We start from the raw sequence: 21,927 nt of genomic DNA, 5'->3' as shown, positions 1-21,927 counted from the left end.
CCTCACCCAACAAGTATCTGAGAGCTTTACCACAGGATTTGTCAAAGCGAAGAACTCGACACGGGACTATTAACCTGACTCCAGCTTTTGTCGGATGCCGTCAGTGTTCCTAGCGGTGTCCTGTTTCTGTGCCGGGGTCCAAGGAAGACTCCCCCACGGCACTGAGGACAAATTTCTTCAGAAAAAAAAATGACATGTTGCAAAGTTCCATCAGAACATGTCTGTCCCCGTGTGGTGGCAGAGGCCACCGCCAGAGACACCGACACCCTGCCCCACCCTGTTCTTAAAACCCAGCCAGGTGCTTTAAATACTGCTGTCCCCTAAGCCACCCCGGGGCTGTGCCATCACAGCGCCCTCGGAGACAGCGCCACGAGCCTGCACCTGCGCAGGTGCCCTCCTTCGCCTGACCGCCCTCCTCCGGACAGGTGTTTAGTTTGTTTCCAGGACGTCGCTGTTCTTAACAACAATGCAGAGGGTGTCTCTGCGAACCAACGAGGGTGTGTGCAGGCCAGGGGAACAGGCGTGCAAGAGCCGGCAACGCTGCTCTGCCGCGGAGGATCTGACACAGACGCCGCCTTCCTGCTGTCTGTCTCGCACAAACGCAAGAAGGACGTGCAGTTTAAGTTTTGACAGATGCTGCCAAATTGCTCTCTGAAGAGGCCGGGCCACTCTGTTCTCCTGCCAACAATGCATAAGAATGAGCGGGTTTCACTCGACTGCTCTGTGGAGCAGGATGTAAGGTCGAGAGAAACCTGCAGTCGCTGCCCGCCCGGTAACGCCAGACAAAGCCTTTCCCGACGCCCGCCCACCTCCTAACCCTGCCCGGCACCTCCGAGGCTGAGGGCGGCGGGGAGCCAGAGCAGGGGTCGTCACATATTTGTACGCACGCGACCATCTTCCCCGAATTAGGCCCAAAGCCTTTCGAGGGAGGAGGTCCCGTTTCTCCACCTTGATGTTTCCAGCATCTGGTCAGCACAGACCTGGCACTGAGGCAGCTTGAAAAACACGGAGCAAACGGACACCTGCATCTTGCCATTAACAAGGCTGAGTGGGAATCTGCCAGCTGCCGGGTCCCCTGGTTGCCCAGCCTGGGCCTCCAGTGTGTGGAGCGCCCTGCAAAGTGGGTGGGCAGGATGCCACCTGGGGCTGTAGGGACAGCTAGAAAGTGTCCCCCCAGGATGTCCCACAGCCACTTTTCAAAGGCCTGCCTGTGCTGTTGTGAGTGACCTGCAAACTTCGTTAAAAGCGTTACTGAATCTTCTTGTCATGACATATTTCCCAATAAACGGATACGGAAAACACAGCTGCTGTTACAGAGCCGCCTCCGAAGTACTGTTTCAGAAGGAAGCAGAGAGCATCTTCACGGCCTGGGACCTGGCGGGGAGGACGAGGGTCTTTAACAGGAGCCCCGAGGGCACGCCAGGAGGCCAAAGAGGGAGAGAGCGGGTTACATGCAGATGAGCAGCTCCGGTTCGTTAGAGGAGCCCATTCGAAGATGGACGTCAAGCCACAGAGCAGGCCTCTCCGGCAGACGGAACAAACCACCCACGTCCAAAATAAACGGCACGTGCTAAGACAAAGGCAGAGACGCCCAGCAGGAAAATAGGCAAAACGACACAAGGGAGCAGAGCTGGACCTTACGGAAATGTACAACCAGACCTCCAGAAAGGCGCTGGACTTCGTCTCCTGGCCCAAGCTCGGATCCCTACCCCGGCCGCCCGCGAGGGAGTGACGGGCACTGTCACAGCCCTGGTGTCAACGTCAGCAGTGGCTGGAGCCACTCTGCAGACTGTCTGCCCATAAACCTGCACGGGACGCACGCACACCCACAGACCGGGCAACTCGACACGCCTGACAAACTCTGCGTGCTCCGTACACACTGGGCGCAGAGGTGCCACCTGCCGTCGCTCTAAACCGCAAAGGGTGCCCCATCCATGGAACGGGCAGCTGCATCTCCCCCCGCCCGCCCCTGACGCCCCCTCCTCAGCCAGGACGGTGACTCTGAGCTGCGCTACCACCGGGGCATGGTGGCCGAGGATGCCGGGCACACACGAGTAACGCCCGCCCGTTTTAAACAACGTAAAGTGTAGAAACGGGCAAAGGAGGAAGAGCCGGCACTCAGGGTGGTGGCTCGGGGGCGCCGTTGGGTCTCCGTGGGGGGCTGACTACCGCCTAGACGCCCGCTGCTCCTGACACTCCTGACACGAGCACCTTGCTGCCCGCACGTCCTCCTTCCATAAAGAGCTCAGCCCCCGGGCGCCGAGCGCCTGCAACTTCACAACACGCGGTAAATGACCAACTCCACGTACTTCCAAGTTTCCCATTGTTTTCAATGTGTATTTTTTATTTTTCATAGTTAAAACGAGTATGTACATGCTAGTTTTCTTTAACAATTTTCACTGTGGGTACAGTTCACTACCTTCCTGTTTTAATACCGCGGGAGTAAAGAATGTTTAGAAAATGGTGGTAATTTGAGCACTCATGACACCCCACACTTAGATATTTGAGCTTGAACTGCGAAAAACTCCCGACCGGCCTTACGTTCTCTTTCAAGAACACATGTGGGCAACTGCTGTTTATAATCCAGGAGGACAATACATAATCATGACTTTTTCATGTTGAGAGGAAGGGGCTGGACGAGAGTTTGCAAACCAGCGCGCCCTCGCCATCCCTGGTGGCATACGGCTTGGCAGGCCTGCACAGCACTCTGAAAATATCTGAATAGTGGCCAGATTTACACAGTGTGACATGTTACATAAAATCCAGATCTCTGGTCTCTGAGCAAACAAAAAACATCAAAAAATAAAATGAGGAAATGTTCCAAGATTAGATGGTGGTGATGGCTATTCAACTATAAACATAACAAAATTCGCTGAATTATTAAAAAAAAAGAGTAAAACTACTTTATGAACACACACAGAAAAACCCCAAAGCAACACAAAACAACCCCAGCAACTGAGCAACCGGTGGCCTACACTCTACCTGCTGGAGCTGGGCCTGCATGTGCCAGCGGGTGGGGTCCCTGGGTGTTCTGCCCCGCCCCCAGGCCCTCACCCCTCAAGGCTCACCACCTGCCCCAGGCCTGCTCCACTGGTGGGCTGTCCTGCCTGGCACCGCTGGGCACTGGTAGCTTATGGCCCTCCCTCTACATGCCAGCCCGGTGCCCTCCCGCCCTCTCCGATCTCCCCGGAACGATGGATGGATCTGAATGAGTGCGTTCCCCTCGCTCACTGGCCTTCTCCCCTCCTGCACCGGGAGCCTGACACATTCACTCACGGGGAGCCCTAGGTCTCGGCACACCTGCTCGGTCAGGCCACAGCCCCCCTGTCACCTCCTCCGAGAAGCCTTCCCTGACCATCCGCAGAAACTCTCTCCCTTCATCCTCTACCGTCTTCTTCCAGCCACTGCTCATCACCTGAAAGGCTCTTAACAGTCTGTCTGCCTCCCAAAGGAGGACATGTGCTTTAGCAGAGCAGGGGCCACACCGTGACAACTGGCTGCTGTCTCCCCTGAGCCTGGGGCAGTTCTCAAGAATGGTCCTGATGAACTGGAATGAAATGAATGAACACATGCAACCCGCGAGGCTCCCCGAGCCATGCAGCAGCCTCTCCCCCACCTAGTGCCTCAGCACTGCCCCTCCCAGAGGGAAGGAGGAGCGGGGGGCGCCGGCTCCCCTCTCACGAGCGAGTGCCTGGCGTTAACTTCCGAGGGTCTCTCACACTGGAATTACACAGGCGTTTCGTCTCCCTTTATTTATTTGGTTCATTTTCAATGACTCTGGACGACTAATTGAAACACATTTAAAGAGAACGCGAGGGAGAGCTGACAGCTCTTAGGTCCTCAAGGCCCAGAACATTATTTACTCAGCAGCAACATCCTTTCTACAAGGGCCACAGTCGCCCAGCAGCAGCTCCCCGGCAATTAGGGCATGATGCGAAACCTGCCGTCCCTCCTAAATCCCCAAACCTCATTCCACTGAGAACTCCATCAGAGGCCAGACAGCTCTACATACGGAGAACATTCTCCCCAGCAAGGTAATTCTGTCTTAAGTTGCAGTGCACAGAGGAGACCCGAAGGCACAAGATACTCACTAATTTCTATAAACAGTTCGTTTATGTTTATGGCGTTTTTTGCGCTGGTCTCTACAAAAATTGCATGGATGGAGTCGGCGTAGTCCTTGGCGTCTCTCTCCAGGACCTCCCTGCAAGGCAACAAATCACAAATCAGAAATTCTGCCCCATCGAGAGCCTAACGGATCCCCGCCACCCAGCAACTCCCCAGGTTCATGATGCCAGAGAGGGTCGCCACGGCTGGGGAAGGAGCCCACACAGGCGGCCCTCCCCATCCTGCCACTACTGCGGATGAAGAACACAGAGCCCAGAGCGCCCTGGCGCAGACGACGAGTGACGACGGCAGCGGAGGGGACCGTCAGAGACTGCCCGGGCCGCCTCTCCCTTCAAAGCACAGCCCTGCCTTCGGGAAGCAGGGAAGCGGTCCAGAGAAACTGCCAACAAACGCGCTTTCCTCAAACCGCTTTCCTCACTCAGGCACCCGGGGTCACGGGAGCCGAGGGCTGCACTCATCTCAGATAATGTCAAGTATGACGCAGCCGACGCCGAAATAAATCACACACCTGTCTCGATATACAATCTAATTAGCTCCAAATGTCTGAACTCTCATTCAGTTTGAAACTTCGGGACTCCAACCAAACAACAAGGGGGAATTTTTCAATGTCAGAGATAAAATAAAAGCAAGATTCTTATACTGGATATTGCTCTGGAGGAAAAGGCACACACGCAGTCAGCAGCGTCACCTCCCGCGCCACTCACTCACCTTACGTCGATAAGATCACACTTATTTCCTGCAATGGCGACCACGATATTAGGCGGGCCATGCTGTCGCAGCTCTTTCACCCAGTTCTTTAAGGTTGAAAATGTCTCCTGCAACACAGAGGAAGAAAGCAACTGGAGACCCTAGCAACCCAAACAGAGTTCTCAAAACCGTCTGGAGAAAAGGGTAAGCCTTACTTCTTTTGTGATGTCATAGACGATTATAGCTGCAGCCGACCCTCGATAGTACATTGGCGCTAAGGCACGAAACTGCAGAGGAAAAACCGACAACAAAATTGGGAAAACTGGTTAATTTTTTTTTTTTTACTAGACTCTTTTAAGCCCATTATCCCTGCACAAAAGGTACTCTTTCTCTTAAGCCAAAGAAGATGACATGATGCTTTAAAGCAAATGAACCAGTAATTACCAAAGGCAAAAACTTTTAATGTAATGCTGCAATGCCTCTCAGAAGGTAGTTTAGCATACAGTTTTATCGGAATTAAATATGGTGCTATAAACAATTGTTTCAGCTAAAAAGGCTTTTTAATTGAACTCAATGTTATAACTCCCAAATGCATTTGTTCAACAGTCCTTTAAACTTTGACTTCCCAAACTCTCAAGGAGACAGAAATAACGCTGTAAATCGCTCTCCGGAGAAGCGGCTGCATCCGGGTGTCGCACAGATAACCCTGTGACCTAAAAGCTGCCTGTGCTCCAGAAAGGCGCACACATTTACATCCACAACTCGGGGCGCATGGGGCTCTAACTCGCTGTGCTGATATCTCCACGCACGTGGCAATTTCCCACTGCGGGTACGTATCTCATTTCACTTACACGAACGTAACTCTGCGTGCAGGTCGCCGGCTGCCGATCACCCGCTCCCCCGCACATCCAGGAAGGGAGAGAAGGAAGAGGGAAGGAGCAAGTCCTTCAACAGCGAGGCTGGTTCAGCGGCCCATTTCTCTTACGGGGTGTGAGTGGGAAACGGGAAGCGCTTTCCCCACCGCCCTTGGCTCCTGGGCATTTGCAGGTGCTGCTGAGCACCCCGCTCAGTGAAGGTGATGCCGACATCTACAGATGTAGATTTTCTGGCTTTTTGGGGCCGTGCCCGCGGCATATGGAAGTTCCCAGGCTAGGGGTCAAATTGGAGCCGCAGCCAACGGCCTACACCACAGCCACATGGGATCTGAGCCGTGTCTGTGACCTACACCACAGCTCATGGCAACGCCGGATCCTTAACCCACTGATCGAGGCCAGGGCTTGAACCTGCATCCGCATGGATCCTAGTCAGGTCCATTACCGCTGAGCCGTGACAGGAACTCCCAGCTAAGTTTGATTTCGGATCTTAAGCTGCGGTCAAGTGACATACATGCATGTGTATATCCACGTAAACACCATCCCACCGAAAGACAAAACATCTCCATCGGCATGGACCGTCCCCGGCGCGCCTCTTCTCATGTCCCTGCTCAATCCGTCACAGCAACCCTTGTTTTCAAGGCTGTTTTATGGCTATGTACCGATCTTGACACGACCACAGCGGTTTTCTCTTGTTTATGATCTGCACAGAATACCCTCGTCCATTCTCGTTTTCAAGCCATCTCTGGATTTGCAGTTAAGGTAATCCTCCTATAACCAGCACACTCTTTGATCCTCATTTTTTTTCTCTTTAAAAAAAATTTTATTGGAATGTGGTTGATTCACAAACTTGTGTTAATCTCAGGCGCACAGAAGGGCAATCCGTCAGGGATAACTTTTCAGACTGTTTTCTCAAACAAGCTTGAACCTGATTTTTGATTCAATCTGACAACCTTGGCCTTTTAAGTGGCATGTTTAGTTCCTTTACATTTCATGTACTTGCTGATACATTTGCGTTTTACTAACATTAGGTCTATCATTTTGCTATTTGCCTTACATTTTTGTTCCACCGAAAAAACCCCAAAAGACCTGTTCTTAGAGTTCCCATTGTGGGTCCGAGGAAATGAACCAGATTAGTATCCATGAGGATGCGGGTTCAATCTCTGGCCCTGCTCAGTGGGTTGAGGATCTGGTGCTGCCATGAGCTGGGGTGTAGGCCGGCTGGTTGCAGCTCCAATTCGACCCCTGGCCTGGGTTCTTCCTTGTGCTGCACCTGAGGCCCTAAAAAGCAAAAACAAAACAAAATGCCCTTCTTTTGCATTAACTGATTATTTTCCAGTATTCAGTTTTAACATATTGATTTAACCATTGGCTTTTTTGCTATACCTTCTTGTGTCATTTAAGTGGCTGCTCTTATAATTACAACATACCTTTCTCAAAACTGACTTCAGAGTTTAAAAATGCACCACTCATGTAAAAAAAGATCAGACCTCGGCAAGATTTCTTTTACCCACTGTCTTTCGTTCTGTTGGCTAACATTTTACATCTATACTACAAAGCATACAAGCCAATATAATTTTTGCATTAAATAGCAGTAGCCTTTTATTTATATTTTTGTCTTTTTAGGGCCACACCCACGGCACATGGAGTTCCTCAGCCTAGGAGTTGAACTGGAACTGTAGCAGCCGGCCTACACCACAGCTCATGGCAACGCCAGATCCTGACACACTGAGCGAGGCCAGGGATCGAACCCACGTCCTCACGGATTACCAGTTGGGTTCGTCACTGCTGAGCCAAGACGGGAGCTCCCAGCAGTGATCTTTTAAATAGGAAGAAAAAAGCCTGATTTTATATTTACCATTTTCCAGTGGTTATTATTTCTTCCCGTGGATCTGAGTTGCCATGTGGTATCATTTCCCTTCAGCCTGAAAAACTTTCTGGGGCTGCTGCCAAATCCACTCAGCTTTTCTTCTCCTAAAAGTGTCATTACTTTGCATATTTGAAAGATAATTTTGGCAGACTGACATTATTTTCTTTTTCTGCTTTCGACACTTCATTTTTCTAAGTTTACTTTTTCTTTTTGGCTGTGCCTGAGGCATGCGGAAGCTCCCAGGCCAAGGACTGAACTCGCGCCACAGCGGTGACAATGCTGAATCCTTAACCTGAGCCACAAGGGGCTCTGGCTCTGGGCACATTAGAGATACACTGTCCCCGTGAGAAGTCAGCCCTCACTCACGCTGCTGTCCCCGTACGTACGGTGTCTATACTGTTACCTTTGGCTGCTTTCGAGATTTTTCTCTTTAGCTTTGGTTTTCAGCAATTTGCCTATGATGGACCCTAGACGCGATCTTCTTTGTATTTATAGGTTTGCTAAACTTGTGGATTTGTAAATTGATATGGTCCACCAAAACCTGGGGAAATTTCAGCCATTATTTCTCAAAATGTCTTTGTTTCTGTCCCTCCTGCTACACCCCCCCCAACTTCTGGGTCTCTAGGTGCCCCTGTTAGACTGTCTGAATTTGATCCTACGGGACTAAGACTACGTTCACATTTCTCCCGCTTTCTGTTCTGGTTTGTTTTGTCACCTATCCAGTGGCTTTTTCATTTTAAAAATTACTGTTTCCAGTTTGGGCATCTCCGTTTGATTATTAGTTGTCATTCTGTGTGAGAGTTCCCATCGGCAGTTACGTAGATACTGACTCCCTGTCTTTTAAACCCTGGAACATATTTAAACTATCTGGTTTCCATCATCTTCTCTGGAGAGTGTTAAACCACTGCCCACTCACCCGAGATTGGTTTTACACGTGGTCAGGGCGGGTCTGCTCGGGGTCTGTCTGTCGTCCCACGCCCAGGGTGCGGTCCCCCTCCTGAGACAGGCCCTTCTAAACCTGCAGGGGAAGCCGAGGCGTCTGTGTTCCCGGTAGGGCGCAGGACTGGACTCCAGTCTCCCTTCCTGGGATGAGCGGCAGCTCTGCTCAATCCCGTCACCCCCTCGGGCCGCTGGCTTCTGCTGGCCCTCTTCGTGTCTCCCCCGTGCACTCACGATTCGGGGGCTCAGCAAAGCCCTGTGGGGAATTTATAAGCAGGTTTTGGGGGCTTCTCTCCTTGGTGGAGCCATCTTTCTGGGGTATGCCTCCTCTTTTTCCTGCTGACCTAGCAACCTTCAACTCTGTCCTCAAATACGGCAAGCTAAAAATAGGGGATCTTTCTGCAGGAGTCCTAGCTATCCTGGGCCCATGGTCTGGGGCGTGCCCTCCGGAAAAAGCTCGGGGTTTTCTCATTCAGTGAGAAAACGTGAGTCCCACCCAATGTCATCCTTTCTCAGTCCTTGGCCACATCTGGTCGCTTGGCAGTGCCTTCAGATAGCTGTTTTTGAATGTTTTGTTCAGAGGTGATGTGTGATTGTTATCTGTGGGAGGGTAAGTACATCACAAAGGGGGAAAGTTCACTTAACAGTGAATTCACTTAGGAGAGCAAATCGGGATGAAAAGGCCTGACCGAGGCTCTATCTGAAGAAAAAAAATTATGAAAACAAGTTTCAATCTAACTGGTATTCGAAAAAATTGAGGCTTATGAATGCAACCAGGAGCTAGTTTCCTGAACGAACACCGAATCAAAGTGGATTGACGACTGTGATTTTTCTGATAAACCATGTGCTGGCACCATACGCTATCGACCTTTCATTTCATGCTTGTCTCTCCTAGTCCTACCATAACAGGGGAATTTTTACAAAATATCTGAGGACTCCATCAGCTGCCCCTCGGCCTCTCAGCCTTCCGATGCACAATCACCACCTTCCGAAGCCCCTGGGTCATCATTCTGACCGGAGGTGCTCTTCTCACTTAATTTAACAAGGTCCCTACCATCCGTGGCTTTGCATGGCATCTGCCACGCGAAGTTCTCTAAAGTCACTTTCACGGACTTAATCAAATCACCTGACCATCGCCTGCGCCTGGACCATGAGAAAGACGATGGGTCTGGGAAAACCAGACACAGTCACAGACGTGAGCATCGAAGGCGGAGGATGCTGGAATGGTCAGTTTATCCTAAAGGACTGTCATTTTATGGTGACTTCTGGCTCCGTTACAAATCTCATTACTACGGAGAACGGAATCATAAATATGCAAATACCAGAAATGCATCATTTGAGGCGTGCGATACGCACACCACACATTAAAGTGGGTAGAGGGTCTGGCCCCCTTACCTGGGCGCAAGTAGGGCCGGCGCCTGGGCGCCAGGGGCCGAGAGCACAGACGCGAGGATGTCCCTGCCCCCTCGGGCTCACAGGCTAACACGAGATAAACAAGGAAGCAGGTGACAGCCCCAGGATTCGAGGAAGTGCACCGCAGAGTCCACTGACTAACTGGTCCAGCCAACATCTGAGCACTGGCGCCGGGTCGGCTTTGTGCTGGGCCCTGGGAATACGGCAGCGAACAAGACGCTGTGGTCCCTGCTCTCCTGGTCTGGTCTATGGGGAGAGCCTGGCAGTAAAGGGATGCAGACAGCCAGCTCATTACTACCTGCAGTGAGGGTCCGGGGGAAATGGACTCAGGGCATAGGTGCAAGGGCTTAGGGGAGACTCAGAGGGTGGGACACTGCGCCGAGACGAGAAGGCTGGTAGGGAGCCAGCTGGCCACGAAGAGAGAGTTCAGTACAGGACACGACGTGCGGAGCCCTGACTGACAGAGACCGTGGAGCATCTGCGGGGGCGCGGGAGGCTGGAGCTGAGCGGGAGGGCGGCCCAGCCTCAGATCAGGTGCGTGGGGCAGGCTGCCGGTCAGGCTCCGGCTCTCCTCTGCCGGAGGAGAGGAGCAGGGGCAGGTACCAGAGGGAGGACAGCGGGGTCTGGTTCCTCGGTCCTGTGAGGACGGACACGCGTGGCGGGGGGCGGGAAAGCGGGGGCACCGGTTAAAGGCTAAAGGCTCAACTCTGGGGTGGGAATGAAAGGTGGCCGAGAGTAGGCTGCTGGTGGAGACGGAGAAGCGAGTGGATCCGAGCCTCTGTGGAGGCTGGGGTGTGAGGAGGGATGGAGTCGGAGAGGACCTCCTGATGCAGGTCCAGGTGAGGCGGCGGCGGGCTGTCTGAGAACAGCAGGGGTTAGGAGAGCCCCTCCCAAGGGACCCGCAGATGAGGGTTGTTTTTTCTTTGTCTTCTACGGCCGCACCTGCGGCATATGGAGGTTCCCAGGTTAGGGGTCTAATTGGAGCTGGAGCTGCCGGCCTGCACCACAGCCACAGCAACATGGGATCCGAGCTGTGTCTGTGACCTACACCACAGCTCACGGCAACGCCGGATCCTTAACCCACTGACCAAGGCCAGGGATCGAACCTGCGGCCTCATGGCTATGGATGCTCGTCAGATTCGTTTTCGCTGCGCTACAATGGGAACTCCAGGTGAGGGTTTTGAAGGCTGAAGAATCCCGGGGCAGGAAGGGCATTCCAAGCAGAGGGACCGACAGGACGAGTGTCTGAGGGCATGGACCTGCCCGGCACCCTGGGGAAGGCTAGGCCACCCGGTCTTGCAGGACAGATGGGTGGGGCAAGATGAAGACGGACCGTCTGGCTGAGGGAGGCACTGTCAGGGCCCGCAAGGCCCCGCCCAGGACAGCCGGCAGAGGCGCCCACGTGATCTCTGCGGCTGGCATTTCGGTTTGCGATGGGCTGTCAGATGTTCAGCTCCTCTTAAACGCTGTGACCTGGCAACCCTGGACCTGAACTCTCCCCTTGGCAACCAGCAGCTGGAGCGGGTGCGCCGCTGGCCTCTCTCCCGACTGCAGCAGCTCTCCAGAGCCCTGCCTGCCTCATTTACATTCCCTGTGCCAGCCGAGCCCCTGGCTGCTTAAGTGATGGAGCTTCAGGCGGGGGGCGGGGGGCAGATGTGCATCTCAGAGCAACTACTCCTGGTGCAGAATCAATTAGGAGCAGGAAATAGGAGGCAGGCAAACCAGCTAATTACAAAACTTAACAGAATCCCGCTACTACGGCAGCAGTAAGACAGAAACATAAACCCTTGTGTTATTCTTTTTTATGTTCTGGAAAACAGAGGCGTTATATATCATGGTGTCTACCCGGACGGGCTCTGATTCAAAGCATAACGGGATCTACGTATCGCATGAGTCTTTATGATGAGGGCTTTACTGCACCATCGAATATATGGGAAGGAGTAACTACATCCTGGGACGCAGCAAAAGGCTGCTTACGCATCGCTCATGAGAAGAGCCACGGGTTCGTGGCAAATGGGAGGTGATGCCGGGGCTGTGAGCGGGGGTCTACTCAGGAGGACCTGGTGGGAAGCGGCCCTTCTGCAGGATCAGAGGGATGGTTGGCGAAGGCCTGCCCCCCTCGAGGAGCACAGCCCAAACAGCGCAGGAGCAGCAGGGAATGGGGACACGAAGCCAGCGCGTCTCAGACGAGGCACCGGACACACGGTATGCCATCCACCACGAGAAAACACAGAAGAAACCAGCCGAGCGAGCTGAGGACGGCTCGTCCGTACGAATGCACGGTGTCCGTCTAGGACAACAGTGATGGCTTGTTTGCTTCTGCTCCATTTGTCTGTGATGATTCTGGTCCTACTTTATAGTGTACGCAGCATCTACGCTGTCTCAGATAAGACTGTGACAACAGACGCCTTCTCCTGATTACTTCTGCCATACTTTTAAGCGCTTAAGATAGCACTGCACATCCATCAGATGGCCTGTTTTGATGGCACTGTTTGAAAACAAAATTAAACAGCGGCTGAATAATGGGGCCGCTGCCAGACAAACCTCGACAGGAAATCAGAGTCAGGGCCCAGAGGGCAGAGGAGGCGGCAGGCAAGTGTCTGGTCCCTTCCCTGCCTTCCTGCCCATTTGGTTTGGGTGGGCTGCACCAAATCCCACTCGGCCCGGTGAGGCTGCGGCCCCGGCCCTACTTCTGGTTCTGGCTCCTCCTCAGGCAGATAACCGCCCTGGACAGTTTTACCGTCGGGCGTTTACTAGGTGTCTGCGGCGCCGCAGTGTGAGCTCACCCACTTCACTTACGTCTCGACCTTTACACGTGGTACAGTTCCCTCCTTGGCTTTTAAAAGGCAGCTGCACCTGAGCTGTGCTCCACTCTCCCCTTTTCTCCCGCTAATTCTCTTCTGTCTTTGCTAGAGGACGGAGCCCCAGCTCACACACGATGCCGTGAGCGGGGCTTTAGCAGGCCTGTTAGTCGGCGTTTAGGGGAAGACACTAAAAGGTATGCAAACGCCCTCGGTGCCCTGGATCGCCTCTCCACCGCGGACTTGGCGGCTCTGATGGAGGCGAAAAGGCTGGCGCTGGAGGATGGAAATCAACGCGACTCTGGCGCGGAGGAAGGAAGGAAGCGACGTCAAAGGGCAGGAACCGGCAGTCCTGTGGCAGCTTTGATCTGGGCCTCGGAGAAACACGTAGTAAATGAAAGAGGGACTTACTCGTTCTTGTCCAGCTGTGTCCCAGATGAGGAATTTATGTAGCTCATTCTGGTACTGGACAGTCTTGGTCATAAAGGATGCCCTACAAAGAGAGACCTCGGTGGTCAGAACACAGTAATGCAAAGCCCGTCACCAGCCCCACTTGGAACACCGCCGAGACTTGGCGCTCACGCTCCCTCCACGCCGCAGCCCGGCGGCGGGCCCCTCGGGCGCGGGTGAGAGGCTCAGGTGCCGGCTGCTCGTTCTGGGTCAAACAGAGCCCTGGGCACACCGGCCGCCGGCACAAAGACGGAAGGGTCCTTTGGCTGGGGACCGCCGGAGCGCCACGTCAGGCACCGAGGGCCAAACTGATGACCATCCAGACAGGAGCCTCCCGAGTGACGTAAGGAAGCTGTTTGGGAGAGAGGGCACCGTGGGAAAACGCTGCCAAACACCCGAGTGGCCAGGAAGCGAGGGCACGAGGATCTCAGGCCCCGGGGTTTGTCCTCACCCCCTTCCTACTCACACGACCGTGCAGGAGCTGCTGTAATATGGGAGGGAGGAAAATGAAGACGCCGATCCAGAAGCAGGGAGACAGCCAGAGACGCGATGCCCCGGCAGCGCTCTGTGTTTGGGCCACGAAGCAGCCCCTCAGCTGTCCTATGGCCCCGGCAGAGCCCCGGGCCTGCCCAGCCCTCGATGGGGAGGCGGGTGACGCCGCCGTGCAGGCCACAGGCTCGCCCCGAGGGACCACTCTGCCCAAGGCCTTGAAGGCGGGGATCCTGGTATTTGGGGGCCTCATGCTTTTTGGAGACCCTCAGAGGAGCCACAGTGGCCCGGAACACGTACCCGGGCACTGCAGGGGCTCCTGAATAAAGCTTTGCAAGTCCCGCCCTGGGCCTGCACCGGCTCCAACACCATCTCACCCAGGAAGCTCCCTCCTGAGTCCTGGCTCCTCCACACACCCCGGTCTGGCCCAAGATCCCAGCGAGGGTTCTGTCTTCCTGCCTGCTGCCCAAGCCTCCTGGGGCCAAGGGTCCAGCCGTACCCCGGGAGCCAAACCCTGGTCATCCCCATCAGGGCAACGGGCTCCAGGGCCGGACGTCTTCAAACACGCTGCACCTGAAACACCTCTGAGATTCAAGTAACAGACGCATGACTTTCCAGAAAGTACAAGACAAAATCAAGAGCATGATTTTGAGGCATTACTGCGCTTACAGAAGTATCAGAATCGTTAGTTTTAAAAATCTGAACTCTGACACAATGAATTCCTAGAAGTATTTATTAAATTTATGGTTTAGCAGGGAGCCTCCCAAACAGTGACTGTGATGAGGAGGGGAGGGGCTGGGAGATGGGACCCCATCCTGCGGGCTAGTTATCCACTGGAGGTTCGCCCGCAGTATCCTCAGTAAAGGGCCTTCCCCACGGACGGGGCTCAGTAAACGCTAATCCCATCAGAACTTGCGGTGACTTGTCACGATTAAATCAGGACGTACAACGTGATTTCTCACTTTAGGAAAGATCTACGCATTCGAAAAGCCTTATTTATCGTGAAGATTAAATGATATGATGTATGTGGAAGTGCTGTGCAAATTGTAAGGTACTCTACCTCCACGTGGTATTAGTATTATTATTATTTAAGGGCAACTTGGGAGAATGTTTTGGCTTAGGCTTTGCAATTAGTCCTAAAAGCTTGCAACTCAACTCCATCAATTACGGCTGTGGTGTTAGATTTAGAAGTGACAACAGGCAGTTGACAGAGGCCTATTAACAGAGCCAGAGCAACCAACACCTTCATTTTGGCTGCTCAGAGAACAAGGGGAGAGACACGCCGCAAGGAGACCTGAGGCCGAGAAAGGGTACACAAGACAGCTAAAAGGAGATGCTTCGTTATTAGATCAGAAGTCCCTGAAGTTCAACCTACCTGCCAACCGCGTCCCCTTTAGGGAAAGCATGGAGTCAACACTCAGCCGAGAGGAGGACAACATGGCAGCTGTCACGTAAGTACCTTCAAAGATTAAACCCAGCTCCTGTCTGTGACCCCAGACCACCCTTCTCTCTCCCCCGCCCCGACGGTCACTCTCAACCCACCTCCTTCCATCTACACTGAGGTCCCTGGGTCCGAAGCTCCCTGCCGGGGGAACCCTGGTCTCTGCGGGCCTCTTGTCCTTTCATCACCAGCATCTCTCGCCCACACAACCAGTTCTTCAGGAATCTCGTCTGTCCTCTGTCTCAAGCACCCAGAAAAGCCTCTCCTCCTGCTGCTTCTGCACAGAGTGGGTGGCTGCTTTGCTGGAGGAACGTCCCGGAGCTCTGCGGACCGGTGGTGATGAAGCCTGTCCTACCGCGGCTGGACCCGCCCCAGGCCTCTTACTCCACAGAGCGCCTATTCCAGATGCTCTCAACTGTTTCCCAGCTCCATACCCCTGCCTGCGGGCCCTCTTTCTGCAGTCTTCTCAGAGCGAACAGGTTACAAGCCTTAAGGTCCCCAACATGTGCCCCAGTCAACCCTCCCAACGTGGGAATAGGCCCATCTCCATTCACACCAGCTGTGATTTCCACTTTTCTGGCGCCGACGCGTCGGGACGTCTTTCTTGGATTCACCTGTCACCACTGCCCTGCTCCTGATCCCAGCACACCCTGCCCGGGCCATGGCAGTGGTCAGACTGGCCTCCTCCTCCCAGACTCCAAGCCTTCCACCTGTCCCCGTCCCCACCTTCAAGCCGACCGCTCCTTTTCCTTGAACGCGCGCTCCTGGCTAAACACGCCTCCCGCTGTAGGGCCTGCTCGGCCTCCACCCTCAGAGAAACCTGCACTATCCACCCAGGGCAGCAGCCTGCCCGCCAGCCCTCCCACTCTGCAGCACACGCATCAGCCTGTTCTGTCCTCCAAGCACACGCTGCGAGGGCTGCACAATGCCTGACTGGTTGCTTTGCTCATTTTTAAAGTTTCGGTTCCATGCCTGACACACCATGAAGAAGTTGAGTGCCAGGAAGGCAGGAACCCTGCTGGACGTCTTCCCGTGAACGGGTATCCTTCTCCTCTCTTCTGGCTCTCCTGGAATTCTGACCGTGTTGCCATGAGGCGCACTTCCATTCCACCCACTGTTCCAGGGCGTCGGCCAAGCACTCCCTGAGGCCTAAAGTGAGACCAGCTTCCGAAGTCCAGGCCGAGGCTCCTCAGCCGGGTGTGAGGCCTCCAGGCTGTGAGCGGTGTGGTTCTGCTGACTCTCGGGAGCCCGAGGTCTTGGCCAGTCACACGTCTAAGAACCATTTCCTCCCGCTGGGCATCTGGATCCGGCCGGTCTACACCCTGGCGACACGTGGCCTGAGGTCTTGGCCAGTCACACCTCTAAGAACCATTTCCTCCCGATCGGCATCTGGATCCGGCGGTCTACACCCTGGCGACACGTGGCCTGGGGGTCGGGCCTGGAGCGAGGGATGCCTGTGGTCTCTCCCAGGAGGAGCCCTGGGCAGAAGGCCTCCCGCGCGGCTCGCTGGGTGAACCCCGTCCTGCAGTGTCAGTGCTCTTCCACATTTCCTGACCTCGGCTCGGCGCCGCCATCCCGCCGCGTCATCACCCGCTCGCGCCAGTCCTCCCTCCCGCTTCTCCATCACAAGCCCGCCCGCCCGCTGAACACGAACACGCACTGGTCTGCAGCGAAGCCTGGGCCTTTGAAACTTCCATCCAATCTCATACAACCGTCTGGTTCTTCATTTTACATTTAATCTACACTGGAACCTCAACCCCTGAAATAAATTCATAAATTGGACCCTAATCTTCGAGTGCGGCTACTACAATTTCTCTCTCCCGTCACTCCAACTCCAGGACACTCCCACAACGTTCAAGTTCAATGATGCGGAGGGTATGAGAACGTCAATATCTTGCTCTTTGAAAAACAGGCAATGGCTTCCTGCCATCCAAATGATACATTTTTATTTTCCAGCCTGCCATTTACTTGTCTGATAACCTTATTTTTCACTACTAAACCATCTCTCTTCACTCTGCCGAGGCAGATCTTATTACCTCTTTAATCTAAACTCCCTACTAGCATTATTTCCTAAAGCTAGAATGCCTTCCATATACTTCTCCATTTTTCACGACACTCTAAAAATACGACGTTCACGCTCACCAAGGAGGCATGATCTCCGGTTGGAGTGCGTGATCCCAGTGCAGGCACTTGCTACGAGGTGTTTTGAAAACGTCTTTCCTGGAGTTCCCATCGTGGCGCAGTGGCTCAAGAGTCCGACTAAGAACCGTGAGGTTGCGGGTTCGGTCCCTGGCCTCGCTCAGTGGGTTAAGGGCCCGGCGTTGCCGTAGCTGTGGTGGAGGCCATTGGCTGTGGCTCCGATTCGACCCCTAGCCTGGGAACCTCCACATGCCGCGGGAGCAGCCCTAGAAAAGGCAAGAAGACAAGAAACAAAACAAAACACGTCTTTCCTCCACCTGCAGCAGACCTGCCTGGCTCTCTGAGAACACGGGGTGCCTGCCATCAGCCCAGGACCTCCGAGTCTTGGAACGACACACGGATTACCCCCATCTCCCTAATATACCCGGTGCCTTTCGAGGAAGCTCTGAGTGGCCATAAATCCAGCAACTTACGAGGGTTCCACACTCAGGCGCACCTTTAAACGCCACCATCTCTGAGACGAATGAGGTCTGAGGGCTGATGCGCCACAGACACACCTTCTCTGCAGCCCCTGCCCACTGAAGCCAGATGAGTGCAGAGCCGGTGGTTTGCCCGCAGGTTTGTGCTCACCCTGAGCAAATCCTTTCGTATTTTCTACATTTTCGTCATTCCGACAACTTTTGCGGAAACTTTTAAAATCAAGGAAAACATTACTTTAAACCTAAAGGTTTGGCCTCTCCTTCTGTTTGTCAGGAATCGTGTACAGAATGGGAAAGTCTTTCGCATCGTGTACAACCCAACCAACACCAGGACGACGGCAGCAGCTGCCCCAGCCGAGCACTCGCCGCAGTCAGCACGCCTCCTGTCCCTGTCTGGTCCTTACCATGAGCCCCTGGGCTGCGCTCAGTTCATCATCACAGCATGGGGGACAGAGCAAGCGAGGGGCACAGCTAGAAGCCATGCCTGCTGCTGGGCCCCCGAGCCTGTCCCTGGGGCCACAGCACTGCAGGGCCCATCTTGCACTGGTGGCTCTACCTCCTCCAGCACATGCCTTCCTCCGTGCGGCGGGAGTGCCAGCAGGGTAAGCCCAGCCCTGCCCAGGAGGCTCACAGTGGGAGGACCGGCTGGCGAGCACGCAGTTGCAAGGCAGACACTCGAGCAGAGACAGAAGGAGGGACAGAGCTGCGGGGACACAGAGGTAAAGCCTAGTCTAAGGACCCGGGAGCGTGGTGGTGGGAGGCTGGAAGATGCCCACCCCCCCCCCAGCCCAGCCCTAGACCCTGTGAACATGGTACTTCCACGGTGAAAGGGACCTTAAAGATGCAATTAGCTGCAGAATCTTGGGATGGGACGAGGATCTTAGATGATCCAGGGGCCAATGTAATCACAAGGGCCCTTGCAAGGAGACCAAGAAAAGTCGGAGCCAGAGAAAAAGGTGATGGAAGAAGGAAGTGGAGACCAACTCCTGTGCCCTGTGGCGAGGAGGCCTCCTACATGGGAGCTTGTTCTCCGGGGGCGCTGGGCCCAAAGTGGCCTAGGTCAAGTGCTCCCGCCCCACTGGCTGGTTACTGTCCTCTCACTTCTCCCACCCTTCTGGATTTGTTACTGTCTTGCACTCTTCACACCTGTCAATACAGACTGTCTACACTGGAGTTCCTGTCACGGCTTAATGGTTAACGAACCTGACTGGCAACCACGAGGTTGCAGGTTCGATCCCTGGTCTCGCTCAGTGGGTTAAGGATCCGGTGTGGCTGTGGCTGTGGTGTAGGCCGTCAGCTATAGCTCTGATTCAACCCCTAGCCTGGGAACCTCCATGTGCTGTGGGTGCGGTCCTGGAAAGACCAAAAAAAAAAAAGAAGACTGTCTACACTGAAAAAAAAAAAAAGGATCCAAGGGAGCAGTGACGCCAGGTGAGGGAAGCCAGAGGAAAGATGGATGAAAAGTCCAGCCACTAAAAGCTGAAGAAGGCAAGGAAGCCAATCACCCCCACACCCCTGTGCAGGTTACGACTTCTAACTTCCAGAACTATGATAAATGGCACTCTTGCAAGTGACTAAGGTTGCAGTCATCTGTTACAGCAGCAACAGGAAACTAATACACTAGGGAGGGCTTCATGAGAAGAGCTGAAGTTTGACCTGAAGTCAGACGTTTCAGGGGGGAGTCTGCCCAGTGGATGCTCAGCAGCAGATGTCCAGCAGCAGGACCCAAGGTGCTGGATCACGTTCCTTAAAGAGAAACAGCAAGAGCAAAAGCACAGGGTGGTGAACATGCAAGACTCCCAGTGGTTCTGCAGAGCGAGACTGGGTGAGTGCGCGGTGGGGCGGGGCAGCGAGTGAAGCAGGGTGACCACAGAAAGGGCTCCGGACAGGCTGGGTACAGAGGTGATGAAAATCAATGAGATGCCGCATCTCAACACTGCTGAGTGTCTCACGCTGTGAGGCCCCGTTTCCTGTAAGCTGACATCTCCCCAGAGGCCAGGGCCTTGCTGTCACCACTTCTGCCATATCTGTGTTTATCTGTATTACTTACTACTGAATAATGTAAAAAAAGATCACTCCCCCCCCCCGCCAGGGCTGCACCCTTGGCATATGAGGGTTCCCAGGCCAGGGGTCGAATTGGAGCTATAGCTGCCAGCCTACACCACAGCCACAGCAACGCGGGATCCAAGCCACATCTGCAACCTGCACCACAGCTCATGGCAGTGCCAGATCCCCAAATGACCCACTGAGCCAGGCCAGGGATGGAACCCTCATTCTCATGGATCCAAGTCCAGTTTTTAACTGCTGAGCCACAAAAGGAATCCCACTTTTTTTTTAAAAAAAACTGAAATTTGTCTAAGCAATAATATTGGTAAAATTAAAAACTTAACAGCATTTGTGGACTGGTTTTATTTTTCCTAACAGAATAAAATACTTAACAACATAAATGTAAAATGCTTATCTGTGCCCATCTAAAGTAATCTCACAGGGGTTGTTTTGGAAAAGACAGCTGAAAGTGAAGGGGAGCCCCCCCACACACCGGCGAGGAGGGGTGATGCTATCAGACCTGCTTGAAAGGTGAACTCTGGGGGCGCACCACAGGCCTTTGGGGTCTTTCTGCCCGACGTTGAGTCCGTGACAGCCCGAGGATGAGTGAGGTGGATGTCTGTAACAAGGCCCCTGCAGGGCACAGGTGGAAACGGATGTCCAGGCAAAACCTGGGGAATCCGAAGCCCTGGGAGAGCTCAGACAAGACGGCGGCAACGGGAGGGAAAAGGGAACCAGGCCGGAAGCCAGCCGGAGGCCCGACAGGACCCAGGAGAAAGGCAGGGCCGTTGACAGGAAAGAACAGGGCATCGGCTGGTGAGAGGGACGGTTCTAAGGCGTTGGGGGCTTCTGGCGGCTGAGGCGACTGTGTGTGAGAGGAGCTGGGTCAGTTACCTCGGAGCTGTAAGTGCCCTCACTGCTGCTGGGGCCAGGAGGGCTGGCTGCCCGGCTGAGCGGAGCAGGCAGGGTCCCCAAACGGCTCCCTTCCCCCCTCCCCGGCCCCTCAGCTCCTGTCAGACCCGCCGTGGGCTGCACAAGTGTGTGGGTAGCCTGTCTCCCCTGCGCCCTCCTTCACGGGTGCCCGTGGCAGAATCTAGCAGGGCCTGCCATTTCTTTCGCTCTCCGCGACACCTAGGAGGCCACCCAATGTACGCCCATAAAGGTTTCTCGCGCTGGCCTCTGCCTGGCATGCTGTTACACTAACACACCGAGCGACTGCACAACAGCCGACACTGTCAGACTCCTGCTCACACCAGCGCTGCGGTCCCTGACCCGCACAGCCACGAACCCTGTGTCTGGGACCTGCGTGGGTTTACCTGAAGGAGCAAGTCCTGGAAGGAGAATTTCTGGGTAAGGACAGGAGACAACACGATACTCACTAAATGTGCAGATGTTTCAGCCAGACTACTCAGCTCTGTTTATTGGTTTTGCCACCATCTGGAAACGAGGAGTAGCTTTAGCACCTATGATACAGGGCTTTAAAATATTTTATATCTATCTGCATCGCTGAAGTTTCATGTTTTCTATACACATAGATTATATACATATATTTACTGGAGAATAATTAATGAACAATAAAATGCAGTAGAGGGTTTTGGTGTTTCATATTCTTGTGTAACCACCGCCCAAAACAAGATAAAGAGCATTCTCATAACCCCAGAAAGTTCCTTTATGCCCATTTCTAGCTAGGTCTTGTACCTATTATCTTTTTGGGGGGTCATTTATTTTTATTTATCTTCACCTTTGGCCACGGCATGCGGCGGCTTGATGCGGGATCTCAGTTCCCAGACCAGGGATTGAATCTGGGCCTCAACAGTGAAAGTGCTGAATCATAGCTACTAGACCACCAGGGAGCTCCTGGGGCAAATCATTTTTGACTTCTACTTCATAGATTAATTTTGATTATCCTTGGATTTCACAGGAATGGAATGGTAAAGTATACACACACATTCTTGCGTCTAGCTTCTTTCACTTAACAGTGTTTTGGAAATTACTCTACATTATTTGGTAGTCAATTCTTTTTTATTGCTGTAAGGTTTCCCACTATAGGAATATATGACTTTGCTCCTTGTTATGCTGAGGGATATTTGGGTTGTTTCAAGTTCTGGGTTATTATGGATAAGGCATCTTGGTACAAGCCTTTCTCCGAACACATATTTTAATGTCTCCGGGGTGA

At 53.6% G+C, this 21,927-nt stretch overlaps 1 protein-coding gene across 2 annotated transcripts in view; it reads right to left on the bottom strand.

Moving 5' to 3' along the window:
- Nucleotides 1–21,927, bottom strand: part of RAB22A (RAB22A, member RAS oncogene family) — a 56,575-nt gene that overhangs the window by 7,802 nt on the left and 26,846 nt on the right. Inside the window, 4 exon segments of one of the 2 annotated variants that reach the window (NM_001123174.1) lie at nt 4,092–4,201; nt 4,834–4,940; nt 5,028–5,099; nt 13,119–13,200. In NM_001123174.1, the coding sequence (NP_001116646.1) occupies nt 4,092–4,201; nt 4,834–4,940; nt 5,028–5,099; nt 13,119–13,200 (371 nt within the window). 2 annotated transcript variants of the gene reach the window in all.

The sequence above is a fragment of the Sus scrofa genome, chromosome 17 (genome assembly GCF_054392235.1).
Source record: "Sus scrofa isolate SSC_HxYL_T2T_F1_AM1 chromosome 17, Sscrofa_HxYL_maternal_Yorkshire_Landrace_v2.0, whole genome shotgun sequence".
In the NCBI taxonomy this organism is placed as follows: domain Eukaryota; kingdom Metazoa; phylum Chordata; class Mammalia; order Artiodactyla; family Suidae; genus Sus; species Sus scrofa.
This window is presented reverse-complemented; position numbering and strand designations above follow the sequence as displayed.